The sequence below is a fragment of the Sebastes fasciatus genome, chromosome 8 (genome assembly GCF_043250625.1).
Source record: "Sebastes fasciatus isolate fSebFas1 chromosome 8, fSebFas1.pri, whole genome shotgun sequence".
NCBI lineage: Eukaryota > Metazoa > Chordata > Actinopteri > Perciformes > Sebastidae > Sebastes > Sebastes fasciatus.
Window position 1 is genome coordinate 19760533 of NC_133802.1, and position 17848 is coordinate 19778380.

The 17848-nt window shown below is 39.2% G+C and overlaps 1 protein-coding gene across 2 annotated transcripts; it reads right to left on the minus strand.

Moving 5' to 3' along the window:
• Nucleotides 1–348: 348 nt before the first annotated feature.
• LOC141772774 (deoxynucleoside triphosphate triphosphohydrolase SAMHD1-like) lies at nucleotides 349–16401 on the minus strand. 2 transcript variants are annotated; one of them, XR_012594954.1, is made up of 17 exons: nucleotides 16019–16401; nucleotides 15787–15853; nucleotides 14510–14582; nucleotides 12494–12654; nucleotides 10180–10295; nucleotides 9916–9986; nucleotides 8524–8682; nucleotides 8118–8218; nucleotides 7882–7990; nucleotides 7692–7783; nucleotides 7460–7575; nucleotides 4876–5015; nucleotides 2893–2988; nucleotides 2624–2728; nucleotides 2360–2497; nucleotides 711–1371; nucleotides 349–675 (listed from the first exon to the last, which is right to left on the minus strand). XR_012594954.1 is itself a non-coding variant. In XM_074644170.1 (16 exons), the coding sequence occupies exons 1-16, from the start codon at nucleotides 16197–16199 to the stop codon at nucleotides 1219–1221; spliced, it is 1878 nt and encodes a 625-aa protein (XP_074500271.1). In that variant the 5' UTR covers nucleotides 16200–16401; the 3' UTR covers nucleotides 599–1218. The 2 variants fall into 2 exon arrangements, 1 of the variants encoding a protein (XP_074500271.1); XM_074644170.1 differs by having other exon boundaries at nucleotides 599–1371.
• Nucleotides 16402–17848: the final 1447 nt, after the last annotated feature.

Sequence of the window (17848 nt, forward strand, 5' to 3'; positions counted from 1 at the left end):
TTAAATCTAATTTATTTACTGTCATAGTATAAAGAACACACCACGATATGCATAAAATCTGAGAAAAAACAGTCTACCTTTGTATGCAATCAGAACAGTAGGATCTGCATTTACATTTATCACAGTCCCTGTATTATCAACATCATAGCACTTCTTTGAGAGGGCACATACACTGAGAGGGAGCATCTCTTTGCAAATCAAATAAAAAGTATTGATTGAGTTACTCTTTGCATGTTACCTATTAATTAAAAATGTATAGTGTTTTTGAGAATCGATACAGTATCACAAAACATAATATCCCGATATTGGATTTTTTTCTTACACCCGTACTAAAACACCAGGACACAACTGAGAGAAAGAGTTTTATTTTCAAACAACTTTCAACCCCTTTCAATAGGAATACTATTTACAGGATATATCTCAAACCTCTTGGTAAGTTTCCCTATGCATTCTTTCAAAAATATTATTTCGTACACAAACACCAGAATGAAACAGCCAGCTGTGAGGCAAGTTGGATGACATTTTGTTGAGAGGAAAACATTTTTTAAATGGTATCCGATATTTCTTTTAAAATGTTGCACAGATCTATAAGTTGAAAAAAAAAAAAAAACAGTGGGGAAGCTGAGCTACTTACTGTAAGAACAATAAATAAAGCACACTCAACCAGGAAAACACCTCTGAAAAATATTCGAGGTAAAGTAACTGCTCACTTTAAATATCAAAAACAGTTTGTTCTGTTATGAAAAAAACCCAAAGCATATCTGAAAGCTGAATAAAAGAAACTCCCTGAAACACATCAGCTGTGTATATAAATATACTTTGCACATGTTCACTGCAAAACATTCTAGCTGACCATGATTTATTGTTCATAATACAAATACATGATAGTTGGCCATTAGATAGCACATGGCAGAAAACAATTGCAGCTTCAAATGGAAAAAGGAGTCTAAAATAAAAACCTGATTAAAAATGATCAAACTAAAACAAAGATTTGTATAATATTGAAGTCGGATCTGTGTAAAAACCCTGAGTGCAGGCCCTGAATATGCAACAGTGAATCTTTTTTTTTTTTTTAAAACCATTTCTTTTTGGTGCAAAAAAATTATTTTCATCTTTGCTGTGCTCACAAACGCACTCACCTCGTAGAAAAATATAATTTTCACTCAACACTGACTCATCTACCAAATGTGTAACGGAGGGGTATTTAAGCTCTTCCTTTTACTTGTCGAATGAAAGCTGCACTTTGGCTCTCTTTTTTCCACTAGCACAGTTTACTTCCCCGGAGCCGCCACCTTCACCATTCTCACCCTCATTGTTGTTCAACCAGTTGGCTTTCAGAGGAGTCAGCTCAGGTGCTATGATGTCTCCATCCTGCGTGTGAATAAAAATCAACAGACAGAGTTAACAAAAACAGTGTAGAGTGCAAACAACATAAAAGAAGTCATCATTTCTAATGCCGGGCACTATACTGCAAAACTTAAAACGTTCGCCACTTATTGGAGCCACCTGAGGCAACAAGTCCTCATACTTTTAGATTAACCCTTTCATGCATGGTGTCCACTATAGACATATATTAGTCGGTGTGTCATGTATGAACATTTTCCAAAAGTGTCATTATCATTGTATTACATTAATGCACGGTGATGCACCACTGGCTGTCTCATTTCACACAACTATCTGCATCCACATGCGTCTTGAGTGAGTACTTGTGATCGGATCGCACTTCCCCGCTCTGTACGCAAATAAACACGTAGTAAACACATGGCTTATACAGCAGACGTTGTGTCGTAATATTACAGGATTGTCAGTAATAACATCCTACATATTCGGGAATTCAGCTATATTTTTATAAACATAAAAATATAAAGGTTGCAGACAAGCCTGCCTGTCTATTCACACGAGGAGCGCAGTGAATCGCAGTGGATCCGAGCGGGACGTCAGTCGTGTGTGGCCCAGGACACATTTGCGTACACACTGTTAAAAGAATGTGGCCATATGCGGACCAGATTACCTCCGAATGTGGTCTCAACGCGTCCTCAATGTGTCTTGAGTGCATTCGCACCTGTACTTAGAGCTGTCCTCTTGTTATCGGATCACTTAAGACGCATGTTAATATCAGGTCTGAACAGGGCCAAAGACCTTCCTCCTACACGAAGGTCTCTTTGACAGAAACTCTCAGCAATCCAAGCAGTTCTTGGAGAGCATCAGGCAATATAATGGACTACTGACTGCTTTATAATGTCTCTGGCAAGATACTGAAGTTCATGGACCTATCTCTACACACAAAATCCAGTTTGGGGTAGAGGCACACTTCCGATCCTGCTCAACAACCAACATTGTCACTGCAGATAAGTATTACCTTAGGCTTTGTGAAGTCCATGTCCATGCACCACTGGACAAAGTGCTTCTTTGCTGCCTCCAGACTCCTGTCATCCGTCTTCTTGAAGAAGACCCTGATCAGCTGCTCTGCAAACTGCTCTGGGAGGAGTTTAGACACCTGGCAGGAATGACAGCAGCACAGAGTTTATTTTGAGGCAGAGGCAGTGACAAAAAGCATCTACACGTTAGGAAGAAAATGCCCATAAAGAAAAACATTCAAATACAGATTAAGACAGATTCTGACCTGGTTCTTGCGAATCTGAATGGCTTTGGTTGGGTCATCTTTGCAATAGAAACGCACATTGTTGATGGGGTCCTTTTCCTTCATCCCATAGTCCAAAAAAATGACCTAGAGGAGAAGGGGGAGTTTTTAGATCATCAAGTGCAGTCATCAGTTAAGGCATTAGCCTACAATGGAGCTAAAATTCATAATAAAAGTATACAAATCTAAAATAAATTCTTATGATGAGCAAATTTACTATTTGATTTAGAGTAATTCAATTAGAAACTCACACTAACTACAAAGTCCTCTGGCTGCAGACTGACATCCTGGGAGCCGCTCTGAGGGATGGATTGAGCCAGCTCTGCTTCCCAGTTGTGAATCATCTCCTTATAGAAGAGAAAGAGCAAGGGTTAAGAAGTGGAGGAGTCAACAGATGTTACTTATTCAATCTTACATGAGATTTGACCTTTAGAGCAATTTAGAATGATATATAAAATATATTCAACCACAAGATGAGTAAGTCCTTAGCTTAAATCTAATCTTTGCAATCTCCAGTATTTTTGTAGACAAACAAGTTACATTTCATTTATTAGGAAGCTCATTAGTTCCACAAAAACATAAACAATTGGTCTGCAATGATTAGTCATTTTACGGTTGACAGAAAATAAGGGCTGACCCGAATGCTTCAACATCCATATCAGTATTTGAATGCTTTGTTTTAAAAAGAAAAATCGTATATATAAGAGTGTAATAATAACGTATAAATAGCCCAAGAAATAAGGGATAATCCCACAACAATATTCATATTCAACATTAATTGTTATCAGTTATTCTCAGACGGATATCGCTGTTTGTTGTGTGTAGAGGCGCGTGTGTGTACAGTAGTAAAGCAGCGGCGCTGTCCCGGTCAATGAAACGGGGGAGATGGAGACAGACAGAAGAACATGTCAGCCTGCCGCGCCGCAAAACTTCAAATACCTTCGAATATTTCTCACCGAAGCTTCGAAACCAAAAAAATGGTATACGGAACAGCCCTACAGCAAATTGTCAATAATTTTGATAATCAGTTTATCGTCAAAATAAATTATTAAGCAAAAACCAAACATTTTCTGGTTCCATCTTCTCAAAAGTGCGGATATGATGCTTCAAGGTTTTATTTCATGGTGACTTGAATATCATGGAGATTTGATCGGACAAAACAAGCAATTTGAAGACATTAGCTCAGGCTCTGGGAAAGTGCATTTTTCACTATATACTGACATTGTTTTAGACTTGATAATGAACTAATTAATGAAAAGATAGATCATACATATGATCGATTCATCGATAATACAAATTACTGTTAGCTGAAGCCCTACATGACAACTCAAAAGCATCTTAGAGTACATTGCATGACCAGCTAACAATCACACACTGAAAACAAACTGCACAAAACAACAAATAGCTTCTTAAAAGGGACTGTTTGTAACTTCTTAGACGTATAAATCAATCACGGTCGGTGTCCCATGCGCGCTCGCGTGTGGCTACACTGTTCAGACAAGACTCCAACACAAACTACACGGAAGCACCAAAGTTCTATCTAGTGAAGCCCGTCTTGCAAAACAGTGTTGGCCGCAGTCGGAGGACGCGGGGGAGACCGTAGCTTTGGTCTCCAGGGCCGGAGTCTCTGCTGTACTCTGCTCCTCTGCCTGCCTGCTTGCAGCTCCGCCGCGAGAAACGTTATCGTCTCCAACCGGGTGCAGGTGTCTTCCCTGTTCCCGCCGACCGCGGTCGGGATGCTGAGGCAGTAAAAGCCAACACTAGGATCAGCATTGATTCATGGAGAGACCTCCGTCTGGTCAGCTAACATTACTGCCAAGCAGGTGAAATATAGAGCGATATTGTGGTTTTAGCTGACGTGTGTCGCCTCACTGTTTTGAGCGATGCTCGTTCATGTCTATGTAGAGCGAGCACAAGCACGAGCCCGAGGCTGACTTTCGTTTACTTAATGGCCACAGGTGTCGCTGTTAACAAGCATTTCTGATTCTTACAAACAGTCCCTTTACGAATATATTTCAACTGATCAACTAATACAATATGCGGTATTTATACATAAATATGAGTACTCAAAGATGACTGTAAATACACTCAGCTCAGCTATTCTTATGGAACAATTCAAATGGGACGACTATAGTTGCAAATAAACTAATTCTTTGCCGAGGATGTATGTCATGAAAAGCAGATGATTATTCCAATACAACCATACAAAGACACAAACACACACACACACACACCTTGGTGACACTCAGGGTTTTCTTTGCCTGGGTTTGGCCCAGACACTTATAGAGGCGTCGACAGGTGATGTTGCGTAGAATCTGCCTCGACTCCGCCAGCTCCGGGGAGGAGGAGTTGAGTATTTGTTCAAACACATGATCTGCAGGACACACAGAAAAATAGTAAGGGTCAGGTTAGATGAAGCAAATCAAAGACACCAACGTCACCAAATAATTCATTGAATTTCTTTTCTAAATGAAATTACATCTAAACTTTAAAGGAACAATGTGTAACATTTTGGGGGATCTATTGGCAGAAATGGAATTATAATACAGGGTTTTTCCTGCATAGAGAATTACGAGACGGCTGCCTCAATCAAAATTCGTCCCGCCTCCAGCTTTTGACAAAACTGTGATGGATGTTTTCATGGAAAACAATATTTTTTTAACAAGCGCTGCAATTGCAGCATTACACCATCGAACAAGGATTGGACTAAAACGTTTAGCTCTGCGTCCACATTAATATGTCACATTTGTACTTCTTACGACAACAGAAAAAACACAGTTAACACATTCATTTGCATTGTCTTAGGAAGTTTGCATGTGTTACCACAACAGAAAATACCCTCTTAACATGTCCATTTTTAACTTCTTTAGGTGTTTGGACCATTAAGTCTTCCATGTTATTGGTTGGCGTCAACTTACAAGCCCGTTCTTGATGTAGGGCTGTAAGTATACCTACGTTGTGCTCATGTGGGCTCTTGCTATTGGGTACGTTTTGGCTACGTAGCCATCACGTGTCTTATACGCAACTGCGATTTAGTATTTGGGAGAGTCCTTTTGTGCAGGGTGAGTCTTCCATCTCAGTGTTCATCAACTCAGAGGTCAAGGTTAGGCTCAGAGTTTTGTTTCTGGCCAGTTTTCATCCAGTCTCTATTATATAGGAATTTCTTTCCAAATACAAATGTGGTGTTTTAAACAGGTACACTGTGATTCCTAATCAACAGTCTGTTCATGAAAGGACGAAAGTTGAATTAGATATTTTTGTGTGACATAAAAGTCACAATGTAAAATATAATTCACACCAACTACATTAAAAAATACTGGCCCTTGGCAGCACTAAAATGTCGCCATTAATCAGAGAGGATCTTTACATTGAAATCTGAATGGCTTGCAGAACATCAAAATTCAACAGGTTGCCATTGGTGCTCTAATACTGCCATCTAGTGGGAACTTTGGTGAACACACCACATTAAAGGAAAAGCCATTGTCAATTGATATATCTGGGAATAGTTTTCTCTCTTGCAATGATTGTACAGGGTTTCCCCTCAGAAACCGATGAAGTAGTAGCACCCAATTTTAAATGCCTTAAAAAGTTAAAAATGGACGTGTTAACATGTACAAACGTTTTAAGATGTTACAAATGGACGCGTTAACAGGGTATTTTCTGTTGTCTTAAGAAGTACAAATTTGACATATTAATGCGGACGCAGAACTAGACGTTTTGGTCCAATCTGCGTTCGATATTACGGTGTTGCGTTGGTGCAGTATCGTAATCAGCACAGTGAACCGGGAAAGGTGCTATGGAAAGCCAAATGGGTCATAATTCGCCCTGTTTTAGCATCTGGCTAGGTGCTTATATTAAACACCTGGTTGTGTATATTAAACGCCTGGTGGCCTTGGGCTTTTCACAGCCAATAAATTTGAACTGTAATCACCCAATCAGTAAAGAAGAAGGGCAGACCTCACTAATCAAGCACTGAACTCCTTTGCTGTTTATTTCGGTAGCCTAAAGAAAATCTCAAGTGTGCACTTGAGCGTCATTTTATCATTCATTTATTTGTATTATTATTTATTTAAACACATGATTGTATGTTCAACATGTCTAGTTCTGCGTCCGCATTAATATGTGAAATTTGTACTTCTTAAGACAACAGAAAATACCCAGTTAACACGTCCATTTGTAACACCTTAAAATGTTTGTATGTGTTAACAGGTCCATTTTTTAACATTTTAGACGTGCTACCACTTCATCAGCGGGGAAACCCATTTCAATCATTGCAAGAGAGAAAACTATTCCCAGATGTCAATTGACATAGGCTTTTCATTTAATGTGGTGTGTTTGTGAAAGTGCCCACTAGATGTCAGTCTTAGAGCACAAATGGCAACCTGTTGAATTTTTGCCACATTTGCAAATCTCTGCCACCGCAGATGTGTAGCAAAAGTCAGATGTAAAAAGACAGCCATTTGAGATGCCTGCTGAGTTGTTACCGATGACTCTTCTGTATTTCCAGCTCTTGGAGCTAAAGTCTTAATACCAATAATATCTACAGATTTATGCACGCATTTACAGATTTGTCAACACATTTAAAAATCGCGATACATTTGCAAATCTGAATGCAGATTTGGAGATTTTTTTACACATTTACAAATCTGATGTTACACACACAGATTATGAATACACATTTACAAGTCTCAGTATGAACACACGGATTGAGATGCAGTTACACAACTCTCCACATACATTTACAATCAGAGATGGCGCAGATTGTGCTATTCTGTGTATCCTGCCCACTCCTCCCTGTGTCTTAATGTTGAAACAGACCTGTCAGCTTGGTGTAGGCCTCCATGTCATCTATGGCTGTGGAGAGAGTGAACATCTTCCCTCCTGAGCCTTCAATCTGGATGTACTTGTCTGCTTTTAAAAAGGCCTCTGTGATCCTGGATAATCATACCCAACATATCATCATTTTTAAAAGCATTTTGCTGCATAACATACAGGAGAGGAAATGGTGAAGCAAAGACAACAAGCTACATCAGAGCGATTAGCTACTCACATAGTCTCTATGATGCTGCCCACTTTGTGCTGGTAGGCTCTTCTGTGTAGACAGTTCCTCGTGTGGAACATGTCATACAGATTGCCCACCTCCTGTTAAAAGAATTATGTGCATTTTGGTCACAACTGATCATCTAAATGGATTGCTGTTTTAAAAGCTGATCAAAAAGCAGACGTAACAAAGTCGGCACCTTGTCTCTAGTGCAGATGTGCTTCTGGCCGTCCACCTCACACACCCTGGCAAACTTTAGGAAGCGGCGATAGTCAAAGTTGTTCTGGATGCCCAGGTGGTGGCAATCCCTGAGAAGAGATAGAGAGGAGAAATGTGTGAAAAGATAGGTTGTTCAACTAAACAGAACAATGTGAATATTCAATGTCTGATTTGGGAAATGATTATTAAACACACTAACAGATCAACAAGTCCCACCTGGCAAAGTAGTCCCACTTGTCCACATCAATGCCATTTCTTTTGTTGGCCACGATTTCATAGAGGAAGGACTTCTCTTCTGGACGGCCTCTATATGGCCACTGCAGAGATGACTGACGATAGAGACATCAGATTCAGCTTTATTGTCCAAGTATGTTTAAGCATACAAGGAGTCTGATCTGGTTGTGGTGTCTCTCACTGTTTTTACACAGTGCAAAGAACAAATGTACAGGAAGATACACTCAGCTAAAAACAAGGACAACAAAGCTAAAAGATAAGAAAACAGAAATACATTACTATTATTTAAAAGTGAGTACATACACTTACTTATTACTAGTGTAATAAGTTACTTTTTATACATTGGCTGTTGTAGCAGTGATGCTACTGACTGAGCGCTGACAGCTACCTTGTGGCCTTGAGCTGCATTAGTGTCCTGTGGTCCGGCAATCTGTTCCTTAATAAAGTCCAGGTCCTCAGGCAGCACCAGGCCGTGCTGCTCCATCACCGGCTTCAGTCCATTGTCATTCACCAGGTAGTCAAACATGAGTAGAGAGGCTTTCTCATGCTGCAACACAAACAGACTCTTATTAGCACAATCACTCATTACTCAATTACCTCAAAGCCTTTTCCAGTTACTTTTCAAAAATAGCAAGCACCTTCTCATGCTGCAACGTAAACAGACTTTTAATATAATAATATATCTCTTAATATGGAAATGAGCATGGTCACATATTGAAAATGAAAGCACAATGACTCATTACTCAAATAGAAAGAGCTTATCTTAGCTAAAACATGATAGGATACAAAAGGGAAATCTTGTCTTATCTCATGTTTTCCGTATGGCAGGTCTGCGGTCATAAATTACTTAACGGCCGTGTGCCTTGTAGTTCTTATCAGTGTTACTTCTGAACAGTGCAATCACCATCTCCACTATCTACCCTCAACTCTCATGCTTACAAGTCAAATGACATTAATTATAACTGCCAATAAAAAGCCTCTGTAAAACAACCTGCTGTTTATTGCTCTATCAAACCATCTGGTAGAGCAGGAAAGAACTTTATAACTTTGAATCAAAAAAACTATTTAAAGGAAAAATTAAAAGAAGGGCAAACTGTGTGTGTAGATATAAAGCAAAAAGCTTTAACAATCTCCACGGTGGTTGATTAAGAGAGGTCTCAAGGCCTCTTCCAGTTACTTTTCAAAAATAGTCAACCCTTTTCCAGACAGTAGTTATTATCTGTCTGCCTGAATTTTCTGGTTGTTCCCCTTTTTTTCCATAAATAAAGTATGCCCGTCGTTTTGAAGATATCTTGCTAAAGCAGTCGCTAACTTATTTTAAGAGCACTAGGATCGTCAGGTTTGATATGTGTGGCCAAACAAACTGAACTGAGACGCCCTTTTAAACAACTATTCTTTGCGGTAATTCAGTTCAGTTGATATGCAAGTCTGGGCAAGTATGTCACAGTTGTGAAACAAAGGGTGTTTATTTGCATCTCCTTGATGGCCAAATAATTTTCATCATAACACCGGTTTGAAACCACAGCCAAACAGAACTTGCCAACAACATATGAGAGGGAATAAAGCAGTCAGAAGACTAGAAGAGACTTTCCCAGGCTGTCTGCATTTTCCAACAGAGAAAAAATGTATCTGCCTTTGCAACTAATAACTTGAAGGAAAGACATCAATGCTAGTAGAATAACTAATCCATAAAGGTATTCTTGTTGTGGCTCACTGTTTTGTTTGACACTCACTGCATATCAGAGAGGACAAGAGAAATACAAATCACATTGTTTCTTACCTTCCAGTTAATTTCTGGACGGGATTTTGGGATGAACAGCTGGTCAAACATGTGGGAAAATGGCCCGTGTCCTGGAAAGGGGGGGTAAATTATAAAGTTATTGATTTTGTTGTGTTTTAACTTTGCATTAAGCTACTTGTGTTCTATTCCCATCTGGAAAATAGAAGACAATAAACACAGTTTCACTTTCATCCTCACTCATGCCCACACCCAGTGACTAAGAGGTTAACGCCTGAAACATGTGAGGACCTGCGTACCACTCACCCAGGTCATGGCAGAGCCCAGCGATCTGCACACAAAGGATGTCTCTGCGAGAGATGAGGAGCTCTGGCTGCCTCGCGTTCAGAACTTGTACAAGTTGCCCTGCCAGGTAAGCCACTCTGTATCAGCACACAACAAAACAACTCAGATATACAATGCAAGTTCAACAAAACATGACAAATAAATAACAAATATAGATGTTACTCAGACTTTATGCAACATTTGGTAATACAATTTCCATTGGTTACAGACCTTTTTTGTATGAAATACTTTTTTGTATGTGGAATTTGCCCTATAATATTAACAATATCATTAATTTTATTTTCCGCCACACCAATCTTTGTAGAAAATATGGCCCTATTTCTTGTTTCCATGACAAATATAGTATAACAGGAAGCATCTCTCACCCGTAAGAGGGCAGGGGGACATGAGTCAGAGGTTTTCCGTCCGTGAAATGCACTCACGGCAGTTGCTCTTGTGTGGCCTGGCATGCTAGATGTCATACTAAATTTGTGCACCTAAAGCACTATAAAATACAGTGTAGGCAACTTCCAAATAAAAGTCCTGATTAAATGATTGCTAAGAGACAGTGTTGTAGTCAAAACCACCGAAACTGAGACCAAGTCATGACCAAGACCAGAGCGTAGCGAGACCGAAACAAGACCAAGGCTTTGATGGGTTGAGTCAAGTCAAGACCAAGACCAGACCGGTGCAAGTCCCCCACACACACACTTACGATAAAATGTGGAACATGCAAACCAAATCAAATTGACCTGAAAGATCCACAGTCCCATAAAGACATCCACAGAAATTTAATGAAGATTCCTCTTCATTCACCCCTTTTATTGCCATATATATTGTATGTGTGTATATATGTATGAGTGTACCAGGAGAAATATCTTGACAAAATAATCAAAAGGCACTACAGAGGTGAATTTTGTGTGTGTGTGAGAATGTTCCTTTGTTTTCTATGAGCAATCACAGAAATTATGTTAACAAGTAAATCAGACAATGCACAGGCAGTTTCCCCGCAGTTGTGGTCTTGACCGGTCTTCAAATAAAATCCAGAGTCCCCTTTGTCTGAAACCGAGACAAGACCGAGTACAAATGCGGTCAATTCCAAGACAAGACCTTCAAAGAGTGGTCTTTAGACCGATCTCGAGTACTACAACACTGCTGAGAGAAAACACTGGATATTGTATTCGTCAGCCACCTTACCACCGTACTTCTGTTTGTCACTTCGGCGGCTCAGTGTCTGGCCTCACCGGTTAATGTTGGTCTATATGAGCGTATTACATTATATTTTATGGTACCCTCAAGATTTGACTATGCCTTTATATATGTATTTAACAGCAGAGAAATGTTGCCTTGTTATAAATCCTACAATCTGTGATGTTAAAAAGCTCGGACCAAACCAGAAACCTTGGTGTAGTGATGGACTCTGACCTGAGCTTTAGCAGCCATATAAAGACAATTACAAAGACAGCCTTCTATCACCTGAAGAATATAAGAAGAATTAGAGGACTGATGTCTCAGCAGGATTTGGAAAAACTAGTCCATGCATTTATCTTCAGCCGACTTGACTACTGTAACGGCGTCTTTACTGGTCTTCCTAAAAAATCGATCAGACAGCTGCAGCTGATTCAGAACCTGCTGCTGCTAGAGTCCTCACTAAGAACAAGAAAGTGGATCACATCAGTCCAGTTCTGAAGTCTCTACACTGGCTGCCTGTCTCTCAGAAAATTGATTTCAAAATACTTCTGCTGGTTTACAAAGCACTAAATGGTTTAGGGCCAAAATATATTTCCGATCTTCTGCTGTGTTATGAACCATCCAGACCTCTCAGGTCATCTGGATCAGGTCTGCTTAGTGTCCCCAGAGTCAGAACTAAACATGCAGAAGAAGCAGCATTCAGTTTTTATAAACCAAATATCTGGAACAAGCTCCCAGAAACCTGCAGGACCGCTTCAACTCTGAGCTCTTTTAAAACAAAGCTTAAAACGTTCCTGTTTGCGGCTGCCTTTCATTAAACCAGATAATGATCTGATACTGCACTAGAGCTTTTACTCTTTTGTGTTTTACGCTATTTTAGTTTCTATCCTAGCTTTTATTTTTAGCTTGTTTTTATTTTCTAATTTTTTATGTTTTTATGTTTTTATAACTGTTTTAATTATGTCTTAATGATCTTTTGCACTTTGTCGCAATGTTCTTGAATGTTTATGTAAAAGCACTTTGAATTGCCCTGTTGTTGAAATGTGCTATACAAATAAAGCTGCCTTGCCTAATCAATAAACACTGTGTCTAACTGAGGACATACCCAACGCTGTGTTCAAAGCGGTTGTGGGATGCTCCAGGAAAAACAAAGTAGGCCCCTCCGAGCTGCTTCAGGTTTCGTAACCTCTGGAACTGAGGAGTGTCGATGATTTTGACCAGAAGATGGTGCAGCTCCACATGCCCGTGGATGGGATCATTAAACACCTGGCAGAAGACAGGGCAACAAACAGCTAAGAGACTTACTTCACCATTCATAACCAAAACACATAGCCAGTCTACCAGTCTTAACATTTTTCTAAACTGTAAGTGCTGTTGTCACAACTGTTTCATGGGGCATCACAACTCTATTACACGTCTGCAAAATGCGTCAAAACCTAGTTATTGTATCAGTAAGTTGGCCAATGCCACCAAAATTAAAAGTTGTTTTGTCATCGTGTGAGCTGTACGGGTAAAAATGTTTCGATGTTTTTTTCACCACGGCAGTCAACCCTGGAAATGTTTATAATATATACAAGTCTCTGTTTTGTTCTACTTGTTTGTTGACATTGACTGATTTCTGTACTATACAAGACTGTCGAGTTTTAGTCTAGCTGAAGGCGATTATATACCGCACTGAGCTGCTTAGATTCAACAGCAGGTAAAAGTTTACTGGGGAAGTCAATACTATAGTGTACAATACTGTATAGACAGAAAATGTGTTTGTGTAGCGATGTGTTACATGGATTATAAACAGAAAAGTCACCTTTGAGCTTTCATGTTAAGTCATATACAGTGAACAGAATTTTTGACACAAAATGACATCCGTGCCAATAAAACATTATTTAAAAACCCGCAATAATGAAAAAAAAACCTGCGGTAGTTCAGTAAAAAACAACAAATTGCACCTCCTCGTCATAGATATTTATGGAATATACATGTATGTGAGACAGATTTTGATAATTGAATGGATCATTTTACATGTGATGGCTCAAACAATGAAAGAGTGTTTGGAGAGAGAATCAACTCAGTTTCACATGTGCAAGTGGTTATTGTGCAAATTGTACACTGTTGTACTTACTTTTTTGCACACATGTGCCAAACATATGCAATTTGCTTGAATGAATGAGAAATTAAATCTGTTGTGAACAACAAGCTAATTGTTCAGAGATTGGAGCTTATTGTTTTGAAAAAAAGTAATTCTCATTCGAGAATTGAGTCAAAACGAATGAGAAGAACTGTAATACAAACAAAAGTTATAAAAGGTCTTTACAGCATAAAAACTAAATGCAGACATAACAAGATTAAAACAAGATAGTTAGAAATGACTACTGTAGGTAAAAACTTGGGTAAAATAGGAGGGTGTAGAATAAACTAAAATAAGGGTAAATTACATGATAAAAGTGTGATTTGAACAGTGATTTCAAAGAGGATGAGCAGATTATCTGAGGTAAAAATGAGTAAAAATGTCATTAAACTTGAAAGAAACACTTAAACTCCATGACAAAAAGGGATCTAGAAACTGGACCGTCTATCATTTCACACCAAAGTTTTCCCCTTAACTTTGTCTTTTTACACCCTGTAACCTGTATTTGTCGTTTTTGAGGCGTGGGCAGAGAACAAACAGCTCCGTGAATGAAAAGAAAAAATGTTTCATGCACTACCTCTTTCATATTTTCACACTTCCTTGCGGTTTATTTAGAAATGACTAAGTAAAAAATAGGAAGGCGTTTTACAAATGTGTTTTGAATAGCGATCAAAAGAGGATGGGCGGGTTATCTGAGGCAGTTGAACTAAACTGGAAAAAACCGCAAAGAAACACTAAGAACTGGTCTGTCTTCATTTCACACCACAGTTTTGCCCTTGACTATTTTTCATCCTGTCACCTGTATTTGTCTTTTTTTGAGGCGTGGACAGAGAACAAACAGCTCAGAGAATAAAAAGAAAAAGTGTTTCATGCACTAACTCTTTTATATTTTCACACTTCCTTGCTGTTTATCCTACAAGTGCCTCTTCTTTATTCTATTATGTCTTTCTTATCCCATCAACCTTGAAAGTGAAAGCATTGTGATACAGCTGTTACCTTATTTGGCTCTGCTTCTATCTGCCACAGCTTCCTGAGGCTGTGCAGGATCTTCAGACGGTCACCAAGGTACCTGGATGTCAAAGGATCAAAAGGAGAGAAAGAGACAGAAAAGTGAGGTGGGAAACATTAAAGCGAACCAGTTAAGATGGTCATGGGGTCTTGTCCTTCTTTGACACTATTGTTAACAGCTTTTGGTCACATTTATTCCTACCCGCAGTGCTCTAGCCCTCTGAGACCCGCGGGATCGCCGGCCATAGCAACCGACTTTAATGTCTGTAGTAGGTTCAGTTTTAGCGCTAAAGTGAAATAAGGGGGTTTCTGAGCAGTTTCCAGAACAGAAGTGCTCGCCATCCAATCGCTGAAAAATGCAATTCTTGCAGAAATCTCCAAATGTCAAAATCGTTTGATACCAAATCACAGCATGGCTTTTTCTATGGTGTTCCTCAAGGTCTTGTTGTGTTAATGTGGTATTCTGGAGGGATTATTGATCATTTTGATCAATTCTTGATATTATGACTGTAAAGCTGAGACTCTTGTGGATCCAATGAGTCCAATTGTATTCATGTGTGATGATGTTAGTCCCCATAGGAGCCATTTCATTATAGTGAGAGACAGAGACAGAGACAGAAAAGAGACAGAATGTGAGCTGTGAAACATTAAAGGTCCCATATCATGCTTATTTTCAGGTTCATACTTGTATTTTGTGTTTCTACTAGAACATGTTTACATGCTGTTATGTTAAAAAAAAAACTTTATTTTCCTCATACTGTCGGCCTGAATATGCCTGTATTTACCCTCTGACTGAAACGCTCCGTTTTAGCGCATTTTGACGGAATTGCAACAGAATTGCGTTGACTGGCAACAGTTTGGGTCTGTGTGTACATCCTGTCAGCTGATGACATTCACATACACTGCAACCAGGAAATAAACTGGGACACATTTAGAATGTTTACGTTTAAAATTGTGTCAAGGGTCTAAATATTGTATATTCGTGACATCACAAATGGGCAGAAATCCTGACAGCTTGTTTCAAATGCAGAGTTTCTGAATACGGACTATGTGTATTTCCCTATGGATTGAGTGTTTCGATACTTTCACAGTATTTATATAGGACTTAAGCCTGCTTTATAATAAAAAAAACATGAAAATCTGACTTTTTTATAATATGGGACCTTTAAAGCAAACCAGTTAAGATGGTAATGGGGTCTAAACACAGTATGCCCTAGCAGGCAATAATCACATAATCATCATACAAGGTTTATTAACACACTTACTGTATGCCAATCTTCTCCAGACCATCATCCTTGAGGTACCGCAGCCCGACACCTGTGATATTTTGTGCTGGATGACAGAGAGATCAAACACAGTTGATGTTGGTTTAATGTCACAACCACAAACAAATAGAGACAGAAGGTTAGCAGTAATAACAAGCAGCTCTCAGCTGACTGACCTAGCTCAATGCAGCTATATATAGACCAACAATGTCTATTTAAGCAGAAAACAAACCTCTAAATGTATCTTCCCATTCTCCGAGACCTTCTGCTCGCAGGTACCGACACGTTTCCTCGACTCCCCATCGCGCGTAGTCCGAGTCCAGTAGTGGGACCGCGGGCACTCTCTTGTCCGGCGTTTTGAAGCTGCCATTAGGGGTCAAAACGGACTCCGACGGTCTCTTTCGGTTCTCCATGTTGGTCTCACTAACAGGCGGTAATGTGTGTTAGTCAGAAGAGTAGAGACCCGCTAAATTACAGCCGGTAATGTTCCTCAATGTCGACGGAAAACAGCTGATTAGGCGGCTCTGCAGAGCGGTGAAAAACACCCGGGTTTTGTTTCTACACAGGAGTAAGTCAAGCTAAACCGAAACCAAGACAAAGTTTCCGGTGACTGCTTTTCAAAATAAAAGTCAATCTATGTAGGTGAATGAATAAAACCAGGGTTGTAAACCAGGGAATGACACCTGCCACCTGCCAAATAACAGGATACATGTTGGCTGTGGCAGGTAAAACTTTCAGGTCACCTGTCACCCAGCGTCGGCGTTAGGGATCGGTCCAAAAAGGTCACTGTGCCCCCTCATCTGAATTCTCTCCTGACAAGAAACTAAACTGAAATAACAGCTAAGCTATAAGTAAAATGAACCTTCCTGTTATCCTCGGGTGAAATTCGACCCATTTTCAAATTTCATTATATTATAAATATGGGTTTCTTTCATCTAACTGCCCCAAAATAACATGAATGAAAGTAATTCATAATTTCTGGGGGGGTTTTCTCAATCAAAAATTAGGTGTAATTTAATGTAAATGAGGTTTATTGACCATAAATTACAAAGAAAAAAACTTGTGATAATGAGTTGGAAAGCAGTTGGCTAAAAAGGTGTCATTATGTGCTGCCATTGAAAATGTTTTATATTATAATATTTATAATATTCTGACTAAACTTTGACATATACCAGTCTGTGATAATCCCTCAACATTGTGTTCCTCTGATACTAACTATAGTCAAAATAATTAATAATTTCTGCTTTTTTTATTCAAAGATTAGGTGTAATTTCATGGAAATAATGTTTATTAACCATAATTTACGAAAAGAAAAGTGTAAAACTTGTGAAAAGGAGTTGGAATTAATTGGCTACAAAGGTGTAATAGAATTTGGTGATAATTTATACCGTATGCTTTATAAACCGTCAAACCAGACCAAAAGTTGCACGGTTGACAGGAAAACAACAGGAGGGTTAAGTCATTCAGTTTGGTAATGGAAGGATTTAACACTGCAATGCAAAATAAAGCACAAAACAGTGATAGTTTTGCATTTAGGAAACAACATGTTGGGTTTGATTACATTGTTTTCTATTGGAGTGTCCTAACTGGCTGAGAGCAACACGGCGCTGCACAGCGCGGCGTGACGTTTTGTCTGAACTTCTATCGGATACACGGTTCCTATTTTTTTTCCTGTCACTCATATTGACAGGAACGGCTGATTAGTTTAGATAAAATGAGCCGAGAAAACCGGGTAGTTGTCCTGGATGTAAATGAAAATATTAACTTGATTACTGACACTTTCAGCACAGGCATTGAAAGTTCACTGGTGAAACTTTATTACGAGCTACCTGTCAACAAATATAACAGCCACCTCACTAATGGTTCAAATAAAACACGAACACACAGCGCAAAGGTACAACTATGGAAACTCTGGGAAATATGAGCCGTCCCTACAATATTTCAGTAAGAAGCCTCGTTTTGATCCGCTCCGTTTGCGTGTTTTCTTTTTTTCTTTTAATCTAGCTCAATAGAAAAAAAATAGAGAAAGTTGACCTACAAACCTGGTGCATTAAAGCACAAT